Source organism: Oryx dammah, unplaced genomic scaffold (genome assembly GCF_014754425.2).
Source record: "Oryx dammah isolate SB20612 unplaced genomic scaffold, SCBI_Odam_1.1 HiC_scaffold_19, whole genome shotgun sequence".
NCBI classification, from domain to species: domain Eukaryota; kingdom Metazoa; phylum Chordata; class Mammalia; order Artiodactyla; family Bovidae; genus Oryx; species Oryx dammah.
Window position 1 is genome coordinate 84,726,137 of NW_024070203.1, and position 24,690 is coordinate 84,750,826.

The window sequence follows — 24,690 nt, forward strand, 5'->3', positions numbered from 1 at the left end:
CGTGTCCGTGGACTGCAGCCTACCAGGCTCCTCTGCCCATGGGATTTTCCAGGCAAGGGTACTGGAGTGGGTTGCCATTGCCTTCTCCGAAAGTAACAGCACAGACATCTAAATGGAGATTTTTAAAACGTAATTTATCTCACCTGGACTCCCAGCTATCATATCTTTAAGGCATGGGAGGTAAATTGACAAAAAAGAGTGAGCAATAAGGGAAAAGGCTAGAAAGTATATGGTTTTTCAGAAATCTTGTGTAAAATACAGGAAGTAAAGAGAGAATCAATAACAAGATAGGATCAGATAACAATGTGCATATATATATATATACACATAGAGAGAGAGAGAGACTCTATAAGGAGTTCATGATGTAAGCCACAGTCAGCTCCCAGTCTTGTTTTTGCTGACAGTATAGAGCTTTTCCATCTTCAGCTGCAAAGAATATAATCAATCTGATTTTGGTATTGCCCATCCAGTGATATCCATGTGTAGAATCATCTCTTGTGTTGTTAGAAGAGGATGTTTGCTATGACCAATGCATTCTCTTGGCAAAACTCTGTTAGCCTTTGCCCTGCTTCATTTTGTACTCCAAAGCCAAACTTGCCTGTTACTCCAGGTGTTTCTTGACTTCCTACTTTTGCATTCCAGTCCCCTATGATGAAAAGGACATCTCTTTTGGTGTTAGGTCTTGTACATCTTCATAGAACTGTTCAACTTCAGCTTTGTCAGCATTGGTGGTTGGGGCATAGACTTGGATTACTGTGATATCGAATGGTTTGCCTTGGAAATGAATAGAGATCATTCTGTAATTTTTGAGATTGCACCCAAGTACTGCGTTTCAGACTCTTTTGTTGACTATGAAGGCTATTCCATTTCTTCTAAGTGATTCTTGCCGCAGTAGTAGATATAATGGTCATCTGAAGTGAAATCGCCCATTCCAGTCCATTTTAGTTCACAGATTCCTAAAATGTCAATGTTCACTCTTGCCATTTCTTATTTGACCACTTCCAATTTGCCTTGATTCATGGACCTAACATTCCAGGTTCCTATGCAACATTGCTCATTACAGCATCGGACTTTACTTCCATCACCAGTCACATCCACAACTGGGCATTGTTTTCACTTTGGCTTCATCTCTTCATTCTTTTTGGAGTTATTTCTCCACTCTTTTCCAGTAGCATATTAGGCATCTACTGACCTGGGGAGTTCATCTTTCACTGTCATATCTTTTTGCATTTTCATACTGTTCTTGGGGTTCTCAAGGCAAGAATATAGAAGTGGTTTGCCATTCTCTTCTCCAGTGGACCACATTTTGTCAGAAAGCTCCACTATGACTCGTCCGTCTTTTATGCAGGTCAAGAAGCAACGGTTAGAACTGGACATGGAACAAAGGACTGGCTCCAAATTGGGAAAGGAGTATACCAAAGCTGCATATTGTTATCCTGCTTATTTAACTTATATGCAGAGTACGTCATGTGAAATGTCGGGCTGGATGAAGCAAAAGCTGGAATCAAGACTGCCAGGAGAAATATCAATAACCTCAGATATGCAGATGACACCACCCTTATGGCAGAAAGTGAAGAAAAACTAAAGAGCCTCTTGATGAAAGTGAAAGAGGAGAGTGAAAAAGTTGACTTAAAACTCAACATTCAAACAACTAAGATCATGTCACCTGGTCCCATCACTTCACGGCAAATAGGTGGGGAAACAATGGAAACCATGACAGACTTTCTTTTCTTGGGCTCCAAAACCACTGCAGATGGTGATTGCAGCCATGAAATTGAAAGATGCTTACTTCTTGGAAGAAAAGTTATGACCAACTTAGACAGCATATTAAAAAGCAGAGACATTACTTTGCTAACAAAGGTCCATCTAGTCAAGGCTATGGTTTTTCCAGTAGTCATGTGTAGATGTGAGAGTTGGACCATAAAGAAAGCTGAGCACTGAAGAATTGATGCTTTTGAACTGTGGTGTTGGAGAAGACCCTTTGAGAGTCCCTTGGACTGCAGGGAGACCCAACCAGTCCATCCTAAAGGAAATCAGTCCTGAATATTCATTGGAAGGACTGATGCTGAAGCTGAAACTCCAAAACTTTGTCCACCTGATGTGAAGAACTGACTCATTTGAAAAGACCTTGACACTGGGAAAGATTGAAGGAAGAGGAGAAGGGGATGACAGAGGATGAGATGTTTGGATGGCATCACTGACTCAATGGACATGAGTTTGAGTAAACTCCAGGAAATGGTGATGGACAGGGAGGCCTGGCATGCTGGATTCCATAGGGCCACAAAGAGTCAGATGGCACTGAGTTACTGAACTGAACTGAACTGAACTGAACTGAACTGATAGAATCTATAGAGATAAAACTTTAATTTTTAAGAATATATTATTTCACAAAGAATTTCAAAAGAAGGATGAGATGTTAGTGAAGCTTTATCAAATGGAGAACACTGAGCAAACAGAAAAATAATCAAAATATGGAAGGGCCTTATAGATGTTTAGTAAAAAACAAAAAGAATATACTTTTTAATAAGCTATATAGAAAAAGTAGGTAAATTAATACAACTTTGGAAAAGTTAAATTTGAGGTTATTTAACTTTTCAAATGATTACATTGCTGTATGGTTTATGTCTCATTAGATACTATAAACATTCCCTTAATCAGAAAAAAGTAACTCTAATGCAGTATATGGCTATGATGCTAATTTATTCACTTTAATAGATTTTATATATTCTATTTTATAGCTATAACAAAATACTTCTCCTCCACTAAGACCATTTCTTCTCTATTAAGACCAACATTGTTATATATCACAAGTAGATTAAAAAATTCTCTTTCTAGCTCTAAATCTAAAAACATGAGATTATAATACTATCTATTCCACAGAAATAAAAGTAACTGACAACACCATATATTTTGCTGCTGTGTCAGAATAAACAGCATATAAATAATATCTTACCTTGGGAAGCGACCAATCACGATAGCTGTGGTACACACAACACCAAACAGCAGCCCAACATTGGCAGCAAAACATATTGTAAATATGTATGTACTGACCCATATGCCCTGAAAGAGAACAGGAGACAGAATATATGGGTCCTTTGGTATGCTCATCTTTCTCCCGATTGCTAAGTTCCTCACAGTCTTGTTCTACAACATTCCTGTGATGAAATCTCTCTGCAAGAATAGAGGACTAGGTGGATGTGGAGTACATCTCTCTCCACAAATGCATCAGGAATACATCTTCAGATGTAGAAGATCTCGCAGAACACCAGCTGAGTACTGGCAGGAGTCCCTGACCAGGACCAGGAAAGGAATATACAGATCCACAGAAAACTGGAGGACAGGGAATCCTGGTGTGCAGAAGTCCATGGGGTCACAAAGCGCTGGATACAACTTAATGACTGAACGCCAACAACGGAAGAAGAAGAGAGAAAGAAGGGCCTGAGAAAAAATGCTGTAGCAATTACAGTTGAAAGCTTCTCTAACGTGGGAAAGGAAATGGCCAAACAAGTTTAAGAAGCACAGAGAGTTTCACATAAGATAGACTCAAGGAGAAACACATCGAGACACTTATAATCAAACTAACAAAAATTACACCCAGAGAAAAAAATACTAAAGGTATCAAGGGGAAAAGCAACAGGTAAAATAAAGAGAACCTGTATAAGGTTAAGAGCTGATCTCTCAGCAGAAACTCTGCAGGCTAGAAGGTAGTGGCAGGATTAGACCTAAAGTTATGAAAGGAAAAAACTTACAATCAAGATTACTCTACCTAGCAAGGATCACATTCAGATTTGAGGCAAAAACCTAAAATTTTACAGACAAGCAAAAGTCAAGAGAATTCAACACCACCAAATCAGCTATACAACAGATGCTAAAGGGACTTCTAAAGGCAGGAAACACAAGAGAAGGAAAAGACCTACAAAAATAAACTCAAAACAATTGCATAGAAAATGGTATTCCAGGCAAATGGAAATCAAAAGAAAGCCAGAGTAGCAATTTGCATATCAGACAAATAGACCTTAAAATAGAAAACATTACAAGAGGTAAGGAAGGACGATACATAATAATCAAGCTATCAATCCAAGAAGAAAATAGAACAATTGTAAATATTCACACACCCAACATAGGAGCACCTCAATACGTAAGGCAAACATTAACAGACATAAAAGCGAAATCAATAGTAACAATAATAGTAGGGGACTTTTCCACCAATGGAGATCAACCCTGGGATTTCTTTGGAAGGAATGATGCTAAAGCTGAAGCTCCAGTACTTTGGACACCTCATGTGAAGAGTTGACTCATTGGAAAAGACTCTGATGCTGGGAGGGATTGGGGGCAGGAGGAGAAGGGGACGACCCAGGATGAGATGGCTGGTGGCATCACTGACTCGATGGACATGAGTCTGAGTGAACTCCGGGAGATGGTGATGGACAGGGAGGCCTAGCGTGCTGCAATTCATGGGGTTGCAAACAGTCGGACACGACTGAGCGACTGAACTGAACTGAACTGAACTGACAGATCATCTGGGCAGAAAATTAATAAGGAAACACAAGCTGCAAATTACACATTAGATCAGATGAACCTAATGGATATCTTCAGAGCATTCCATCCAACGCAGAAGAATACACTTTCCTCTCAAGTGCACATGGAACATTCTCAGGATAGGTCACATCTTGGGTCACATATCAAACTTTACTAAATTTAAGAAAATTGAAATTGTAACAGGTATCTTCTCTGACCGCAATGCTATAACAGTTGCTATTAATAATAGGAAAAAAAACTGTAAAAAAATACCAACACATGGAGATTTAAACAATACACTTCTTAATAGCCAAAAGGTTACTAAAAAGATTTCTTAAATACCTATAGACAAATGACACTGAAAACAAGATGACCCAAAACCTATTGGGAAGTTCTAAGAGGGAAGTATATAGCAATGCAATCCTATCTCAAGAATAGGAAAAAATATCAAATAGACAAACTAATGCAACTGGGAAAAGAACAAAAAACAAACAAACAAACAAACAAAAACAGAAAGTAAGTAGAAGTAAATAAATCATAGAGATGAGAACAGAAATAAATAAAAAAGAAATGAAAGAAAAAATGCCAAAGATCAATAAAACTGAAAACTGGTTCTTTGAGAAGAAAAACAAAATCCATAACAGACTCATCAAGATAAAAAGAAGGAAGACTCAAATGAACAAAATTAGAAATGAAAAATGAGAGATTGCAACAGACTAATGCAGAAATACAAAGGATCATAAGAGACTACTACAAGCAACTATATGCCAATAAAATGGACAACCTGGAAAAATACAGACAAATTCTTAGAAAATCACAACCTCTAAGACTGAACAAGGAATAAACAGAAATACGAACAGATCAATCTCAAGCATGGAAATCGAAATTGTGATAAAAAAAGACATCTCCCAAAATACAAAACCCAGGGCTACATGGCTTCACAGGTGAATTCTATCAAATGTTTAGAGAAGAGTTAATGCTGTTCCTTCTTAAATTCTTCCCAAAAAATTGCAGAGGAACACTAATGAGCTCATTCTAGAAGGCCACCATTACCCTGATGCCAAAACTGGAAAAGACATCACAAAAAAAAGGAAATTACAGGTCAATATCAAAGGTAAACATAAATGAAAAATTTCTGAACAAAATTCCAGCAAACAGAATCTAACGACACATTAAAAACATCATGCACCATGATTAATTTGGGTTTAATCCTATGGATACTTCAATATATGCAAATTAATCAATGTTACACACCATATTAACAAATTGAAAGATAAAAATCATATGATATTCTTGATAGATGCAGAAGAAGCTATTTACAATATTCAGCACCCGTTTGTGATAACAATTCTTCAGAAAATGGGCATAGATGGAACCTATGTCAACCTAATAAAGGCCATATATGAGAAACCCACAGCAAATACTATTCTAAATGGTGAAAAGCTGAAAGCATTTTCTCTAAGATCAGGAACAAGTCAAGAGTGCCCACTGTCACCATTATTTTTCAATATAGCTTTGGAAGTCCTAGCCATGGCAATCAGAGAAAAAAAAGAAATAAAAGGAATCTAGATGAAAAAAGAAGTAAAACTCACTGTTTACAGATGACATGGTACTATACACAGTAAACCCTAAAGACACTATCAGAAAATTACTAGAGGTTATCAATGAATTTAATAAAGTCACAGAATACAAAATCAATATACAGAAATCCCTTGCATTCCTATATATGAACAATGATAAATCAGAAAGAAAAATTAAGGAATCAATTCCATTCTCTATTGCAACACATAAATAAAATAAAAGACCCAGGAATATACCTATCTAATGAGACAAAAGACCCATATGCAGAAAATTAAGAGACTGGTGAAAAAAATCAGAGATGACACAAACAGATGGAGAGATATTCTTAGACTGGGAGAATAAATATTGTGAAAATGACTATACTAACCAAAGTAATTTAGATTCAAAGCAAACTCTATCAAATTAACACTGACATTTTCCACAGCACTAGAACAATAAAATTTACAATTTAAGAAAGCTGAGCACTGAAGAATTGATGCTTTTGAACTGTGGTGTTGGAGAAGAATCTTGAGAGTCCCTTGGACTGCAAGGAGATCCAACCAGTCCATTTTAAAGGAGATCACTCTTGGGTGTTCTTTGGAAGGAATGATGCTAAAGCTGAAACTCCAGTACTTTGGCCACCTCATATGAAAAGTTGACTCACTGGAAAAGACTCTGATGATGGGAGGGATTGGGGGCAGGAGGAGAAGGGGATGACAGAGGATGAGATGGCTGGTGGCATCACTGACTTGATGGATGTGAGTTTGAGTGAACTCCAGGAGTTGGTGATAGACAGGGAGGCCTGGCGTGCTGCGATTCATGGGGTCACAAAGAGTCGGACACGACTGAGCGATTGAACTGAACTGAACTGAACTGATGGAAACATAGAAAGACTCCAAATAGCCAAAGCAATCTTGAGGAAGAACAATGGAGCTGGAGGAATCAATTTTCCTGACATTAGACTATACACTACAGCTATAGTGATCAAGACAATATGGTACTCACATGTCCGACTACCTCTCAGAATCCTTCTTGCTGGCATACATCTTGGCTGAGCAATGCATGTGCCACCAGGAAACACCAGGAAGGAGTCAGAATGATTGGCCAAAGACAGTCTGGGAAGTAATACTATCACCATAAAACCTAAGACTGTGAGCCACGTGGCAGAGCAGTTCTCCTGGATTCCTTTACCCTACTGCTCTCCACTCAGGCATCCCTTCCTAATAAAGTCCCTTGCATTGTCAGAAAAAATAAATAAAAGAGCATGATATTGACACAAAAACAGAAATATAGACCAATGGAGAAATGACAGCCTCTTCCAGAAGTCATGCTGGGAATACTGGACAAGTGTAAGTACATGTAAAAAAAGTGAAATTGGAACTCTTCCTAATACTGTACACAAAAATAAACTCAAAATCCATTAAAGACCTAACCGTAAGACCAAAAATCTATACAACTCTTAGAGGAAACATAGGCAGAACACTCTTCGACATAAATCACAGCAAGATCCTCTTTGAACCACTTCCTAAAGTAATGAAAACAAAAATAAAACATAAACAAATAGGACGAATTTAACTTTAAAAAAAGCCATTGCACAGCAAAGGAAATAATAAACAAGATGAAAAGACAATCCTCAGAATGGGAGAAAATAGTTGGAAATGAAATAGCTGATGAAGGATTAATCTCCAAAACATACAAGCAGCTCATGCAGCAAGCTCAATATCAGAAAAACAAATCCAATCTAAAAATGGGCAGAAGACCTAAACAGACATTTCTCTGAAAAACACATACAGCTAGCCAGCAAACACAGGAAAAAAATGCTCAACATCACTCATTATTAGAGAAATGCAAATCAAAAGTATAATGAGGTATTACCTTACACTAGTCAGAAATGCCATCATAAAAAAATCTATAAAAAATAAATGTTGGAGAGGATGTGGAAAAAAGGCAAACTTCTTTCATTGTTAGTGGGAAAGTAAATTGATACGGCCATTATGGACAACATTATGAAGATTCCTTTACAAACTAGGAATATAAATACTATAAGACCCAGATATTCCACTACTGGGCATATGCCCTGAGAAAACCGTAATTCAAAATGGCTCATGTACTCCAGTAGTCATTGCAGCAGAATTTACAACAGCTAGCACATGGAAACAACCTGTCCATCAACAGACAAATGGATAAAGAAGTTGCAGTACAATGGAATATTACTTAACCATAAAAAGGAACAAATCTGAGTCAGCTCTAGTGAGGTGGATGAACCTACAGCCTATTAAATAGAGTGAAGTAAGTCAGAAAGAAAGAAACAAATATCATATGTTAATGCATATACATGGGATCTGAAAAAACAATAAATTATTAACTTATTTGCAGGGCATGAATAGAGATGCTGACAAAAAGAAGAGACTTGTGGACAAAGAGGGTGAAGGAGAGGATGGGATGAACTGAGAGAGTAGCATTGAAACATTAATATACATTAATATATGCAAAATTGATACCTAGTGGGAAGTTGTTGTATAACACAGGAAGCTCACACTTGTGCCCTGTGACAACCAGGGGTGGTGGCATGGGTTGGAGAGTGGGAGGAAGGTTCAAGAAAGAGGGGACATATGCATTCTTATAGCTGATTCACATTGTTGTATGGCAGAAAGAAACACAGCATTCTAAAGCAATTCTACAATGAAAAATAAATTATATATATTTTTATAGATTAAATTATATATATGTATCTGTGTGGGTGTGTCACTCAGTCGTGTCCAGCCCTTGGCAACTCCATGGACTATAGCCTGCCAGGCTTCTATGTCCATGGTATTATCCAGGCAAGAATACTGGAGAGGATTGCCATTCCCTTCTCCAGTGGATCTTCCAAACCCAGGGATCAAACCCTGGTCTCCTACATTGTACACAGATTCTTTACCATTTGAGCTACAGGGAGGCAAATATATATATATATATATATACACACACATATATACATACACCACATAACTGACCCATTTCACTACAGGGTAATTACCTGAAAGAAATAAAAATATATGTTCACACATACACACAAAATCCAAAAACACAGAAACAAAGCCACACTCCACCAGACTCCCTGAGGCAGAGGTTAATGGAAAGGCAAAGTGAAAAACTGCAGTCTTTATATAGAGATGCTGCCCACAGCTAATTCAATCCTCACAAACACTCTATTTAAAATCTGTAAATTGTTGGTTGATGTGTTTGGTTCAAAAGCACGCCATAATTTTCCACTATTTTCTCATTTAATATAATATTACAAATAAAACTGTGAATATTTTTGGTCATTTTTAATAGCGTTCTCTTTTCTAGGAATGCTATATAAAGAATTAAGCTAGCTTACCACTAATAAGGCTCTCTTTTTTATTTATTAGGGTATAGTTCGTTTACAATGTTGTGTTAGTTTCTGCTGTACCACACAGTGAATCAGCCTGTAAGTATACATTAGTTTGCCAATACATGTCTAGTCAAAGCTATGGTTTTTCCAGTAGTCACATATGGATGTGAGAGTTGGACTATAAAGAAAGCTGAGTGCTGAAGAATTGATGCTTTTGAACTATGGTGTTGGACAAGACTCTTGAGAGTCCCTTGGGCTGCAAGGAGATCCAACCAGTCCATCCTAAAGGAAATCAGTCCTGAATATTCATTGGAAGGACTGATGCTGAAGCTGAAACTCCAATACTTTGTCTACCTGATAGGAAGAACTGACTCACTGGAAAAGACCCTGATGCTGGGAAAGATTGAAGGCGGGAGGAGAAGGAGACGACAGAGGATGAGATGGTTGGATGGCATCACTGACTCAATGGATATCAGTTTGAGTAAGCTCTGGGAGTTGGTGATGGAGGGAGGCCTGGCATGCTACTGTCCATGAGATCACAAAGAGTCAGACACAACTGGGCGACTAAACTGAACTGAACTGAAATTTTACATATATACCCATCCTCTTGGATCTCACCCATCCAGATCACCACAGTACCCTGCGCTGGGCACCCTGCGCTACACGGCAGGTTCCCACTGGCCTTCTACCTCACACACAGTAGGGTATCTATGTCAGTCTCACAACCCTTCCTACCCCACTGTCTGCCCATTGTGTCCACATGTCCAGTCTCTGCATCTGCATCTCTGTTCCTGCCCTGAAGATAGGTTGATCTGCACCGTTTTTCTACATTCCACATACATACATTATTCTATGTTGTTTGGTTTCCTCTTTCTACATATTTCACTCCTTATGACAGTTTCTAGGTCAATCCATATCTCTACAAATGACTTAGTTTTGTTCTTTTTTATAGCTGAATGATATTGCATTGCATATATATATAGTATACATATATATAGTTTTTTCATTTGCTAAGTCATGTCCAACTCTGCGACCCCATGGATGGCAGCATGCCAAGCTTCCCTGTCCTTCACTATCTCCCTGAGTTTACTCAAACTCATGTTAGTTTGAGTTAGTGATGCCATCTCATCCTCTGACACTTCCTTGACGTCTCTCCCCTTCCATGATGATAATGTCCTCCCCCTTATGTGATTATTGAGTTTCTTATAAATACCTTTATCATGGGATTATCAATAACTTTGCATCTTCTCAGCTTTTCTATTTCCACGTGCCACTTCATATATATCACCTTAAAAAAGTCATGTTCCTTCATCAGCGTGGTTAATTTTGGCCTCTTGGACGGCCTAAAAAATACTATTCCTTCAAGTCTCAGTCCACATTTCAGCTGTGCTGTAACTCTTCTGTATTAACCCAGTCCAAATTAACCTTTTAGCTTCTGCTTCTCTCCAGTGCCAAGTTCTTACTTTTGCTTCCGTTATGTTGTATCGTGCCTCACATAACAGTTACTGTGTCTGTGTCTGCATGCTGCACAGATACTAGTGTCTGAAGAGGATAAGTACTTCTTTATTCATCTCTGCATTTCCACATAACACCTAGTGTTGTACCTTGGTAGAAGCTCAGTAATATTGAGATTTAAGAGGAGCATTATTAAATTAGGCACCAGCATAAATAATCCTCCAACGTCTCTCCAAGTAAAGAACTTGAAGGAGGAGTACATAGACAATTGCATTTCAATATGATAAATGCCATGATAGAGCTAAGCAGAGTCTACTCATTAAATAGCTCACCCATTTGTGGGAGGGAGAAAATACCGAATGTTCTCACATAGACGCATTTCTCTAGAACAGGCATAATAAAAATTGATGCTAGTAGAATCCATATTTTATAGTATAATTTAATCTGTTCCTTTCTGTTATGTTGTTAGCCACTCAGTCGTGTCTGACTTTTTGCAGCCCCATGGACTGTAGCCCACCAGACTCCTCTGTCCATGGAATTCTCCAGGCCAGAATACTGGAGTGGGTTGCCATTCCCTTCTCTAGGGGATCTTCCTAACCCAGGGATCAAATTCTGGTCTCTCACATCACAGGCAGCTTCTTTACCACCTGAGCTGCAAGAAAAGTCTGTTCCTAGCAATATACTATTAACATAATGTTATTTTTCTCAATGTAACTCATTTGAAAAACAAATCATTTTTTTTAAACAAAGTATTTAGAATGAATATGGTCACCATTTGGAGAAGGAAATGGCAACCCACTCTAGTATTCTTGCCTGGGAAATCCCATGAACAGAAGAGCCTAGGTAGCTACAGTCCATGGGACTGGAAAGACTTGGACATGACTGAGAGACTGAGCACATGGTCACTATTAATATGTTTATCCTATGTCAATGAAGCATATGTTTCTTAGAAATTAATGCTGGCTTTTCATATATGTTATATATAGTCATATTCCTACCAGCTGTTTCTTGATGATCTTAACTTCTATAATCAATTCATAATGGAAATTGGGAATTCACAAACCATTCAAGTGATAATATTTTTTTAAAAGTTATTAAATAGCACATCAATCAAAACTTGATACAATTCCATTTCTCTTCTTATAAGGACATTTTACATTTTCATGTCTTAAGAATTTGAAAAAAATTATAGTTTGTAAATAAGTAGAAACTGTTTGTAAAATGTAAGTCTCAAATGGCTAAAACTATCTTCTGCAAATGAAACTATTAAAGCTTATTTTGTAACATGTGTTTAAGCCAAGAGAGTAATTTTAGGTAAAACTTCTACTTACCCAGTCAATTTTATCCACATTCCAATATCTTTTTAAATCTCGAAACTGTATTAGCATTCCCTTCAGTCCCACAACAATAATACTTGCAAGAACACACTACAAATAAAAAATAAGCTGATGAAGATGCAAGATAAATATTTTAATCTAAATTTAAAAGAATCAAGGTATTTTATGTCTTTGTTTTTTAAATACTTACTAGAGAAAAGTTATCATTTAGAAGACTAAAGTAATATCCATTTTGTTTAGAACTAACCTATTATTGTACTTTAAGAACATAATATCAATTCTAGAAAAGTCACAGGGTAAATTTTATACCATTCTTTAAAAAAAGGAAGAAATAAAAAGAAAAGTAGTGAATTATAAGGGTGAATGTGATGACTGAATGTTCTCTTAACTTTATAATAATTATTCATTGCCATTTGTTTGCAATTTATTGCAAACATTCAGTATACCATGTATTTCTTTAATCATCTTAGTATAAATTATCTGGTTGCATCAGAATATATTTATAAGTCTCTTGAGAAATAAACTTGATTATTGGAAGATCCTCTCATGAAAATGATTTATTCTTAGTACATGAGTGAAGAATTAGAAGAACTGTCTCTGGATCCCTGAAGACCAGTATCTTGCTGTAGTGTCTCAGGTTTGTGAAAAGCAAGGCAGATACCCGTACTAATGTTCTGAGTCACTTTGTATAAAGATGTATCAAGGGTGGCAAGAAATATTTTGTTCCAGCACGTATTTTCTAAGAGTCTAAATTTTATAAAATTCTTCCAAAGTCTATTTCTTATAACAGAGATTGCTTAGTTCTACCTTCCAACTGAATACAGAATAAATCTAATTAAATGAAAACAGCCATGGTACCCTCCCATACTTTACCCATCAGTTGGGCTCTTTCTACCTCTCCTCTATACAACCATTACTTATGTCACATAACTTTTCATATTTAGGATTATTGAGGTTGTTCTTCAAAGAAATGTTTAAAATGGAATGATTCTCATTAATGTTAAATTTTAAAATTAAATAATAAAAAGTATTACTTACCATGGGCAGCCAGTAAAGCAAAGGCCCTATTGTATAGATGACTATCAGGACAAAAATGCAAGATATTAGACAAGCCACCTGTAAAATACAAGACAGGCAGAAAAAGAAATCCTTGAATTTTTTTGTTATTCCAAAGTTATAGGGGGGAAAAGATAATTCTTAGTTCTTCCTGATAAAAAGAAACAAAATGTTGGCACGTGATCGTTAAATTATATAGACTGTTGTTATCTATATTTTGTAGCTGAAGGAACCCAAATGTGACAGCTGACAAACTAGTACAATCAAATTAAGTCGCAATAAGAGAAAAGCAATTCTACACAAAGAAATAGGACACCATCAACTATTATCACACACCACAATTTTTTGTTGTTTGTTTAATGGTGAAAATGACACTTCAATTGTACTTAAGACTACTGTTGTTCAGCCTGACCTCCCTTCTCATTACTTAGTCATGTGGGTAATAACTGAATACACACAGCTTTAGAAGTTTTCTGGGCTGATGACAAATTTCCATGGAAGCCTTTGTGCTCTTCTTAGGAGTCCTTCATTACTATGAAAAAGTTATATGGGATTATGGAAGCAGTCTCTACAGTGAAATAAACTTAATTTTATTAATCTTAAAAAATCATTAGTATTGTGTTTTAACCAACTCAATATGTTGACAAAAGGCAATTCAAAACAGCTCACTTCTAACTAAGCTCCACTTGATGGAGAACCAGTTTCACATAAACAAATGTTCATGTCTTAATATAGAAACATTTAGACAAACTGTCAGCCTACCAAGAGAAAAGAGGCTTTCACAGGACCAAAAAGATACCTAAAATATAATTATGGAGGAATCAAAGGAAATAAAAGCATATTGGAGTGGTTAAAAATAAATATATAGACAAATAATCAATAGTAAGGTCTCAGAGCAACTTGAGTTCTCAGACACTGCTAGTGGGACTTAAGTTATGGTGCAGCCACTTCCAAAAATAGTTTGGCAGTTTCTCATGAAGTAATGTCTGACCGAAAACTACCTAAGAGAAATAAAAACATATGCCTATCAAAGTACATGTAAATATTTATAGCAGCTTTATTCATAAACACCAAAACTATAAGAATTAAATTGTTTACCAATTGGTGAATAGATAAATTCTGGTACATCACTACAATAGAATACTACTCAATAATAAAGGGGCTTCCCTGGTGGCTCAGAGGTTAAAGCATCTGCCCACAATGCAGGAGACCTGGGTTCAATCCCTGGGTCGGGAAGATTCCCCTGGAGAAGGAAATGGCAACCCACTCCAGTATTCTTGCCTGGAGAATCCCATGGACGGAGGAACCTGATGGGCTACAGTCCCGGGGTCGCAAAGAGTCGGACACGACTGAGAAACTTCACTTTCACTTTTCACTTTCAATAATAAAGAGAATAGACTACTGACACATGTAAGAGCATGGATGAAACAAAATCATAAAACTAACAGAAAAAAACTGATACAAGCTCCTTCCATATTTAGTGGAACTCCTCTACAGCATTCAGTTCAGTTCAGTTGCTCAGTCGTGTCTGATTCTTTGCAACCCCATGAACCACAGCACACCAGGCCTCCCTGTCCATCACCAACTCCCCAAGTTTACTCAAACTCATGTCCATTGGGTCAGTGATGCCATCCAACCATCTCATCTTCTGTCGTCCCCTTCTCCTCCTGTCCTCAATCTTTGCCAGCATCAGGGTCTTTTGAAATGAGTCAGCTCTTCACATCAGGTGGCCAAAGTATTGGAGTTTCAGCTTCAGCATCAAATCCAGTGAATATTCAGGACTGATTTCCTTTAGGATGGACTGGTTGGATCTCCTTGCAGTCCAAAGGACTCTCAAGATTCTTCTCCAGCACCACAGTTCAAAAGCATCAGTTCTTCAGCGCTCAGCCTTCTTTATAGTCCAACTCTCATATCCATACATGACTACTGGAAAAACCATAGCCCTACTAGACGGACCTTAGTTAGCAAAGTAATGTCTCTGCTTTTGAATATACTATCTAGGTTGGTCATAGCTTTTCTTCCAAGGAGTAAGCATCTTTTAATTTCATGGCTGCAGTCACCATCTGCAGTGATTCTGGAACCCCAAACACTAAAGTCTCACTCTTTACATTGTTTCCCCATCTATTTGCCATGAAGTGATGGGACCAGATGCCATGATCTTAGTTTTCTGAATGTTGAGCTTTAAGCCAACTTCTTCACTCTCCTCTTTCACTTTCATCAAGAGGCTCTTTAGTTCTTCACTTTCTGCCATAAGGGTGGTGTCATCTGCATATCTGAGGTTATTGATATTTCTCCTGGCAATCTTGATTCCAGCTTCTGCTTAATCCAGCCCAGCGTTTCTCATTATGTACTCTGTATATAAGTTAAGCAAGGAGGTTGACAATATGCAGCCTTGATATACTCCTTTCCCAATTTGGAACCAGTCTGTTGTTCCATGTCCAATTCTAACTGTTACTTCCTGCTTTGCAAACAGATTTCTCAGAAGGCAGGTCAGGTGGTCTGGTATTCCCATCTCTGTCAGAGTTTTCCACAGATAGTTGTGATCAACACAGTCAAAGGCTTAGGCATAGTCAAAAAAGAAGAAGTAGATGTTTTTCTGGAACTCTTGCTTTTTCGATGATCCAGCGGATGATGGCAATTTGATTTCTGGTTCCTCTGCCTTTTCTAAATCCAGCTTGAACTTCTGTAAGTTCATGGTTCATGAACTGTTGAAGCCTGGCTTGGAGAATTTTGAGCATTACTTGACTACCATGTGAGATAAGTGCAATTGTGTAGTAGTTTGAGCATTCTTTGGCATTGCCTTTCTTTGGGATTGGAATGAAAACTGACCTTTTCTAGCCCTGTGGCCACTGCTGAGTTTTCCAAATTTGCTGGCATATTGAGCACATATTCATAGCATCATCTTTATGCTAGGAAATAGCTCAGCTGGAATTCCATCACCTGCACTAGCTTTGTTCGTAGTGATGCTTCCTAAGGCCCACTTGACTTCGCATTCCAGGATGTCTGGCTCTAGGTGAGTGGTCACACTATCATGATTATCTGGGTCATGAAGATCTTTTTTGTATAGTTCTTCTGTGTATCCCTGCCATCTTTTCTTAATATCTTCTGCTCCTGTTAGGTCCATACCATTTCTGTCCTTTTTTGAGCTCATTTTTGCATGAAATGTTCCCTTGGTATCTCTAATTTTATTGAAGAGATTTTTAGTCTTTCCCATTCTGTTGTTTTCCTTTATTTCTTTGCATTGATCACTGAGGAAGGCCTTCTTATCTCTCCTTGCTATTCTTTGGAATTCTGCCTTCAATGTATATATCTTTCCTTTTCTCCTTTGCTTTTCAGTTCTCTTCTTTTCTCAGCTATTTGTAAGGCCTCCCTCCTCAGACATCCATTTTGCCTTTTTGCATATCTTTTTCCTGGGGATGGTCTGGATCACAGCCTCCTGTACAACGTCACAAATCTCTAATCATAGTTCTTCAGGCATTCTGTCTATCAGATCTAATCTCTTAACTCTATTTCTCACTTCCATTCTATAATCGTAAGTGATTTCATTCAGGTCATACCTGAATGATCTAGTGGTTTCCCCTACTTTCTTTAAGTCTGAATTTGGCAGTAAGGACTTCATAATCTGAGCCACAGTCAGCTCCCAGTCTTGTTTTTGCTGACTGTATAGAGCTTCTCCATCTTTGGCTGCAAAGAATATAATCAATCTGATTTTGGTGTCGACCAGCTGGTGATGTCCGTGTGTAGAGTCTTCTCTTGTGTTGTTGGAAGAGGGTGTTTGCTATGACCAGTGTGTTCTCTTGGCAGAACTCTATTAGCCTTTGCCCTGCTTCATTCTGTACTCCAAGGCCAAATTTGCCCGTTACTCCAGGTGTTTCTTGACTTCCTACTTTTGCATTCCAGTCACCTATAACAAAAAGGACATCCTTTTTGGGGTGTTAGTTCTAAAAGGTATTGTAGGTCTTCATAGAACTGTTCAACTTCAGCTTCTTCAGCATTACTGGTCGGAGACTTGGATTACTTTGATATTGAATAGTTTGCCTTGGAAACGAAAGAGATCGTTCTGTCATTTTTGAGATTGCATCCAAGTACTTCATATCAGACTTTTGTTGACTAGGAGGGCTACTCCATTTCTTCTACTGGGTTCTTGCCCACAGTAGTAGATATAATGGTCATCTGTATTAAATTTGCCCATTCCATTCCATTTTAGTCACTGATTTCCAAAGTGTAGATGTTCACTCTTCTCGCCTCTTGTTTGACCACTTCCAATTTGCCTTGATTCATGGACCTAACATTCCAGGTTCCTATGCAATATTGCTCTTTACACCACTGGACCTTGCTTCCATCACCAGTCACATCCACAACTGGGTGTTGTTTTTGCTTTGGCTTCGTCTCTTCATTCTTTCTGGAGTTATTTCTCCACCAATCTCTGGTAACTTATTGGGCAGGCAGTTCATCTTTCAGTGTCCTATCTTTTTATCTTTTCATACCATTCGTGGGATTCTCAAGGCAAGAATACTGAAATGGTTTGCTATTCCCTTCTCCAGTGGACAATGTTTTGTTAGAACTCTCCACCATGACCCATCCATCTTGGGTGGCCCTACATATCATGGTTCATAGTTTCATTCAGTTAAACAAGGCTGTGATCCATGTGATCAGTTTGGTTAGTTTTCTGTGATTGGAGTTTTCATTCTGTCTGCCTTCTGATGGATAAGCATAAGAGGCTTATGGAAGGTTCCTGATGGGAGAGACTGACTGAGGGGGGAACTGGGTCTTGTTCTGATGGGCGGGGCCATGCTTAGTAAATCTTTAATCCAATTTTCTGTTGATGGTTGAGGCTGTATTCCCTCCCTGTTTTTGACCTGAGGCCAAACTATGGGTGATTATTGTAATCATACTCAATGACTTGCCTGGAGAACCCTGCCCCACTGCTTGACTGTAAACTAAAGTGCCTTTTTTCAGCTGATGGAGAGATAATTTTTCCCTGCCCATCTGTGAATAGAAGAGATTAATATACCCTTTTCAAAGGCTGGCCATACCTTTGGAGATGTTTTGCAAGACTGAAGACCCTTTCATTTTACTTCCCCACTGCCTCTCCCTCTCTATTCTGCCTTCTGACTTTTCTTCCTCACTGAATCCTTCTCTCTGATCTATAAAACAAACTGGCATCAAGACCCCAGTAAGATGGTTCTTCTGAGGTGCTAGCCTGCCGTCTTCTCGGTCTGCAGGCTCCCCGATTAAAGGCTCCTCCTTGTCTCAACACCGTGTCTCTCAGGTTCATTGGCCTGCCATGAGGTGAGCAGAGAGAGCTTGGACTCAGTAACACATGTATTTTGTTTGTTTGGGTTTTTAAAACATGACCTTTGCCAAACTGTTTTTAAAAGTAAACTCTCATGATTTAGGTTACATTCTCTACCAGTATTTTATGGGGAGGCCTCTTGAATCTTAGTGATTTGAATCACTATTCATATACATTTTTGATTTAGGTCATACCTGAATGGTCTGGTGGTTTTTCCTACTTTCTTCAATTTAAGTCTGAATTTGGCAATAAGGAGTTCATGATCTGAACCACAGTCAGCTCTCAGTCTTGTTTTTGCTGACTGTATAGAGCTTCTCCATCTTTGGCTGCAAAGAATATAATCAATCTGATTTCAGTGTTGACCATCTGGTGATGTCCATGTGTAGAGTCTTCTCTTGTGTTGTTGGAAGAGGGTGTTTGCTATGACCAGTGCGTTCTCTTGGCAAAATTCTATGAGCCTTTGCCCTGTTTCATTCTGTACTCCGAGGCCAAATTTGCCTGTTCCTCCAGGTGTTTCTTGACTTCCTACTTTTGCATTCCAGTCCCCTATAATGAAAAGAACATCTTTTGGGGGTGTTAGTTCTAGAAGGTCTTGTAGGTCTTCATAGAACCGTTCAAATTCAGTTTCTTCAGCATTACTGGTTGGGGCATAGACTTGGATTACCATGATATTGAATGGTTTGCCTTGGAAACGAACAGAGATCATTCTGTCATTTTTGAGATTGCATCCAAGTAGTGCATTTTGGACTCTTTTGTTGACCATGATGGCTACTCCATTTCTTCTGAGGGATTCCTGCCCACAGTGGTAGATACAATGGTCATCTGAGTTAAACTCACCCCTTCCAGTCCATTTTAGTTTGCTGATTCCTAAAAATGTCGACATTCACTCTTGCCATATCCTGGTTGACTACTTCCAAATTGCCTTGATTCATGGACCTGACATTCCAGGTTCCTATGCAATATTGTTCTCTACAGCATCAGACATTTTATTGAGGAAAAAGAAAGATAAAGAGCTAGCTGATTTTATTTGGATAGAAAATGAGAGACAGGCTGGATGAAGAAAATGATCACAGAGTGTGGAAAGGAAGCCTGAGAAGGAAGAAGTTTTAGACAGTCAGGATTAACTAAATTTAGATTGAAGTTAACTAAGTGGGTTTGTTAAGTAAGCCAATGCATACTGGAAGTTGATTTCTCTTTCTATTAAAAGTGCTTCTTTGGGATAACAGATTCTATGAGTTTCTGTACCCTTAAGTGATCTATATTTATTTTCTTTTAATTATTTTTGTGACTTTGGTTAAATAAATAGTTATTGTTTCAGTGACCTATGATCCTGCTGTGTTTTTAAATAATTTTGGTATTTCTAACAAACTTCCCAAATATCAAAATCTAACTAAAGCTCTTTTAAACTCCAGATAACTCTGGGACACTTTGAAGAAACATCTATGAGATATCTCAGAGAGGAATGTTAAACTAAGTTTATTTGGCATTTTTAATTCAGATATACAGTCAAATAACTGAAAATAAACTTGAGGCTATAGTGCAAGAATAAATACCATTAATATAGATATTCTACAATTTATAGAAAGTGAAGGCACTCAATCGTGTCCGACTGTTTGCAACACTATGGACTGTAGTCCACCAGGCTCCTCTGTCCATGGGATTTTTCCAGGGAAGATTACTGGAGTGGATTGCCATTTGCTTTTCCAGGGGATCTTCCCAACCCAAGGTTCAAACTCAGGTCTTCCATGTTGCAGGTAGACTCTTTACTGTCTGAACCACCAGGGAATCAGAATTTATATAGAAACCCTAACATCCAATATGTTCTGATAAAATGTTATCAGTGATAATTCTAATTATTATCCTAAAATGTTATGTGGTACAGAAATATCCAAGTTTCCTGCTAATTACACTGTACTCAAATCTTTAACCATATTTTAAGTTATATCCTTCATAGACAATCTTAAGTTAACACTGCTTTTACAAAATAAAGATTTTTCAAGAAGACTCATAAAAAGAACCTTTTAAACAAATGTAAGTTTCTGATAGCCTTTAGACAATGACACGGAACTGGGTAACAAATGATGAACTCTAATGGAAGACCTGATTACTTCATGCAGACCAACAGGAATCAGTTCGGTTCGATTCAGTTCAGTTGCTCTGTCGTGTCCAACTCTTTGCGACCCCATGAATCGCAGCACGCCAGGCCTCCCCGTCCATCACCATCTCCCGGGGTTCACTCAAACTCACGTCCATCGAGTCAGTGATGCCATCCAGCCATCTCATCCTCTGTCGTCCCCTTCTCCTCCTGCTCCCAATCCCTCCCAGCATCAGAGTCTTTTCCAATGAGGCAACTCTTCGCATGAGGTGGCCAAAGTACTGGAGCTTCAGCTTCAGCATCATTCCTTCCAAAGAAATCCCAGGGCTGATCTCCTTTAGAATGGACTGGTTGGATCTCCTTGCAGTCCAAGGGACTCAAGAGTCTTCTCCAACACCACAGTTCAAAAGCATCAATTCTTCGGCGCTCAGCTTTCTTCACAGTCCAACTCTCACATCCATACATGACCACAGGAAAAACCATAGCCTTGACTAGATGGACCTTAGTTGGCACAGTAATTTCTCTGGTTTTGAATATACTATCTAGGTTGGTCATAACTTTTCTTCCAAGGAGTAAGCGTCTTTTAATTTCATGGCTGCAGTCACCATCTGCAGTGATTTTGGAGCCCCCCAAAATAAAGTCTGACACTGTTTCTACTGTTTCCCCATCTATTTCCCATGAAGTGATGGGACCAGATGCCATGATCTTCGTTTTCTGAATGTTGAGCTTTAAGCCAACTTTTTCACTCTCCTCTTTCACTTTCATCAAGAGGCTTTTTAGTTCCTCTTCACTTTCTGCCATAAGGGTGGTGTCATCTGCATATCTGAGGCTATTGATATTTCTCCTGGCAATCTTGATTACAGCTTGTGTTTCCTCCAGTCCAGCATTTCTCATGATGTACTCTGCATATAAGTTAAATAAGCAGGGTGAAAATATACAGCCTTGACATACTCCTTTTCCTATTTGCAACAAGTCTATTGTTCCACGTCCAGTTTGAACTGTTGCTTCCTGACCGGTATACAGATTTCTCAAGAGGCAGGTCAGGTGGTCTGGTATTCCCATTTCTTTCAGAATTTTCCACAGTTTATTGTGATCCACAGAGTCAAAGGCTTTGGCATAGTCAATAAAGCAGAAATAGATGTTTTTCTGGAACTCTCTTGCTTTTTCCATGATCCAGCGGATGTTGGCAATTTGATCTCTGGTTCCTCTGCCTTTCCTAAAACCAGCTTGAACATCAGGGAGTTTACGGTTCACGTATTGCTGAAGCCTGGCTTGAAGAATTTTGAGCATTACTTTACTAGCATGTGAGATGAGTGCAATTGTGTGGTAGTTTGAGCATTCTTTGGCATTGCCTTTCTTTGGGATTGGAATGAAAACGGACCTTTTCCAGTCCTGTGGCCACTGCTGAGTTTTCCAAATGTGCTGGCATGTTGAGTGCAGCACTTTCACAGTATCATCTTTCAGGATTTGAAACAGCTCAACTGGAATTCCATCACCTCCACTAGCTTTGTTCGTAGTGATGCTTTCTAAGGCCCACTTGACTTCACATTCCAAGATGTCTGGCTCTAGATTAGTGATCACACCATGATTATCTGGGTCGTGAAGATCTTTTTTGTACAGTTCTTCCGTGTATTCTTGCCACCTCTTCTTAATATCTTCTGCTTCTGTTAGGTCTATACCACTTCTGTCCTTTATCGAGCCCATCTTTGCATGAAATGTTCCCTTGGTATCTCTAATTTTCTTGAAGAGATCTCTAGTCTTTCCCATTCTGTTCTTTTCCTCTATTTCTTTGCATTGATCGCTGAAGAAGGCTTTCTTATCTCTTCTTACTATTCTTTGGAACTCTGCATTCAGATGCTTATATCTTTCCTTTTCTCCTTTGCTTTTCGCCTCTCTTCTTTTCACAGCTATTTGTAAGGTCTCCTCAGACAGCCTTTTTTTTTTTTTTTTGCATTTCTTTTCCATGGGGATGGTCTTGATCCCTGTCTCCTGTACAATGTCATGAACCTCATTCCATAGTTCATCAGGCACTCTATCTATCAGATCTAGGTCCTTAAATCTATTTCTCACTTCCACTGTATAATCATAAGGGATTTGATTGAGGTCATACCTGAATGGTCTAGTGGTTTTCCCTACTTTCTTCAATTTGAGTCTGAATTTGGTAATAAGGAGTTCATGATCTGAGCCACAGTCAGCTCCTGGTCTTGTTTTTGCTGACTGTATAGAGCTTCTCCATCTTTGGCTGCAAAGAATATAATCAATCTGATTTCGGTGTTGACAGTCTGGTGATGTCCATGTGTAGAGTCTTCTCTTGTGTTGTTGGAAGAGGGTGTTTGCTATGACCAGTGCATTTTCTTGGCAAAACTCTATTAGTCTTTGCCCTGCTTCATTCCACATTCCAAGGCCAAATTTGCCTGTTACTCCAGGTGTTTCTTGACTTCCTACTTTTGCATTCCAGTCCCCTATAATGAAAAGGACATCTTTTTTGGGTGTGTGTTCTAAAAGGTCTTGTAGGTCTTCATAAAATCGTTCAACTTCAGTTTCTTCAGCATTACTGGTTGGGGCATAGACTTGGATAACTGTGATACTGAATGGTTTGCCTTGGAGACGAACAGAGATCATTCTGTCATTTTTGAGATTGCATCCAAGTACTGCATTTTGGACTCTTTTGTTGACCATGATGGCTACTCCATTTCTTCTGAGGGATTCCTGCCCACAGTAGTAGATATAATGGTCATCTGAGTTAAATTCACCCATTCCAGTCCATTTTAGTTCACTGATTCCTAGAATGTCAACATTCACCCTTGCCATCTCTTGTTTGACCACTTCCAATTTGCCTTGATTCATGGACCTGACATTCCAGGTTCCTATGCAATATTGCTCTTTACAGCATCGGATCTTGCTTCTATTGCCAGGCACATCCACAACTGGGTATTTTTGCTTTGGCTGCATCCCTTTATTCTTTCTGGGGTTATTTCTCCACTGATCTCCAGTAGCATATTAGGCACCTAATGACCTGGGGAGTTCCTCTTTTGGTATCCTATCATTTTGCCTTTTCATACTGTTCATGGGGTTCTCAAGGCAAGAATACTGAAGTAACTTGCCATTCCCTTCTCCAGTGGACCACATTCTGTCAGACCTCTCCTCCATGACCTGTCCATCTTGGGTTGCCCCGCAGGCATGGCTTGGTTTCATTGAGTTAGACAAGGCTGTGGTCCTAGTGTGATTAGATTGACTAGTTTTCTATGAGTATGGTTTCAGTGTGTCTGCCCTCTGATGCTCTCTTGCAACACCTACCATCTTACTTGGGTTTCTCTTACCTTGGGCATGGGGTATCTCTTCACGGCTGCTCCAGCAAAGCACAGCTGCTGTTCCTTACCTTGGACGAGGGGTATCTCCTTACCGCCACCATTCCTGACCTTCAACATGGGATAGCTACCCCGCGTCCGAGGTCAGTGGCGGCCAGGAGGAGCTATCCTGCATCTGAGGTCAGTGGCGGCCAGGAGGAGACACCCCATGTCTGAGGCCAGGGTTGGTGACCCTGAGGAGTCACCCCGAGGCCAGGGGCGGCAGCTGGGAGGAGCCACCCACGCCCGAGGCCGGGGCTGGTGGCTGGGAGGAGCAACCAGAGGAGCCGTGGCTGTGCAAGCACAGGAGGAATCAGTTACATGGGACTAAATAAATTGATAAATATGATCTATAACTTTGATTTTAAAACATACTTCCTCGAATCTGTTTTCCAGTAAACCTTTTTCTCTTATGTCATGATCTAAAACAAGCTGATAAAATATGTCTTTGTAAGCAAAGATAAAACATTTATCTTTTACTTTCTACATTATCCTGCCAGAATTTGGCTTCTGTAGCTGGTCCTACGGAGTTGATGGTTTACTGGAACTAGACTGCAACTAGTTATACTAATTGTTGTTTTAATTTGCTGCTTGTTTCCAAATTTTTTGTGCATTGTGTCTCTGCTACACTATGCCTTTGTCAGTGTTACTAGCTACATTACTTATAT

At 38.8% G+C, this 24,690-nt stretch overlaps 1 protein-coding gene across 1 annotated transcript in view; it reads right to left on the reverse strand.

Annotated features, from left to right (window-relative positions):
• The window catches only part of SLC26A7 (solute carrier family 26 member 7), a 148,140-nt gene that overhangs the window by 41,579 nt on the left and 81,871 nt on the right, over positions 1 to 24,690 (reverse strand). Inside the window, exons 10-12 of the mRNA XM_040261102.1 lie at positions 13,267 to 13,344; positions 12,223 to 12,318; positions 2,954 to 3,060 (exon numbers count right to left, since the gene is read on the reverse strand). Coding sequence (XP_040117036.1) covers positions 2,954 to 3,060; positions 12,223 to 12,318; positions 13,267 to 13,344 — 281 coding nt within the window. The remainder of the gene's footprint in view (positions 1 to 2,953; positions 3,061 to 12,222; positions 12,319 to 13,266; positions 13,345 to 24,690) is intronic.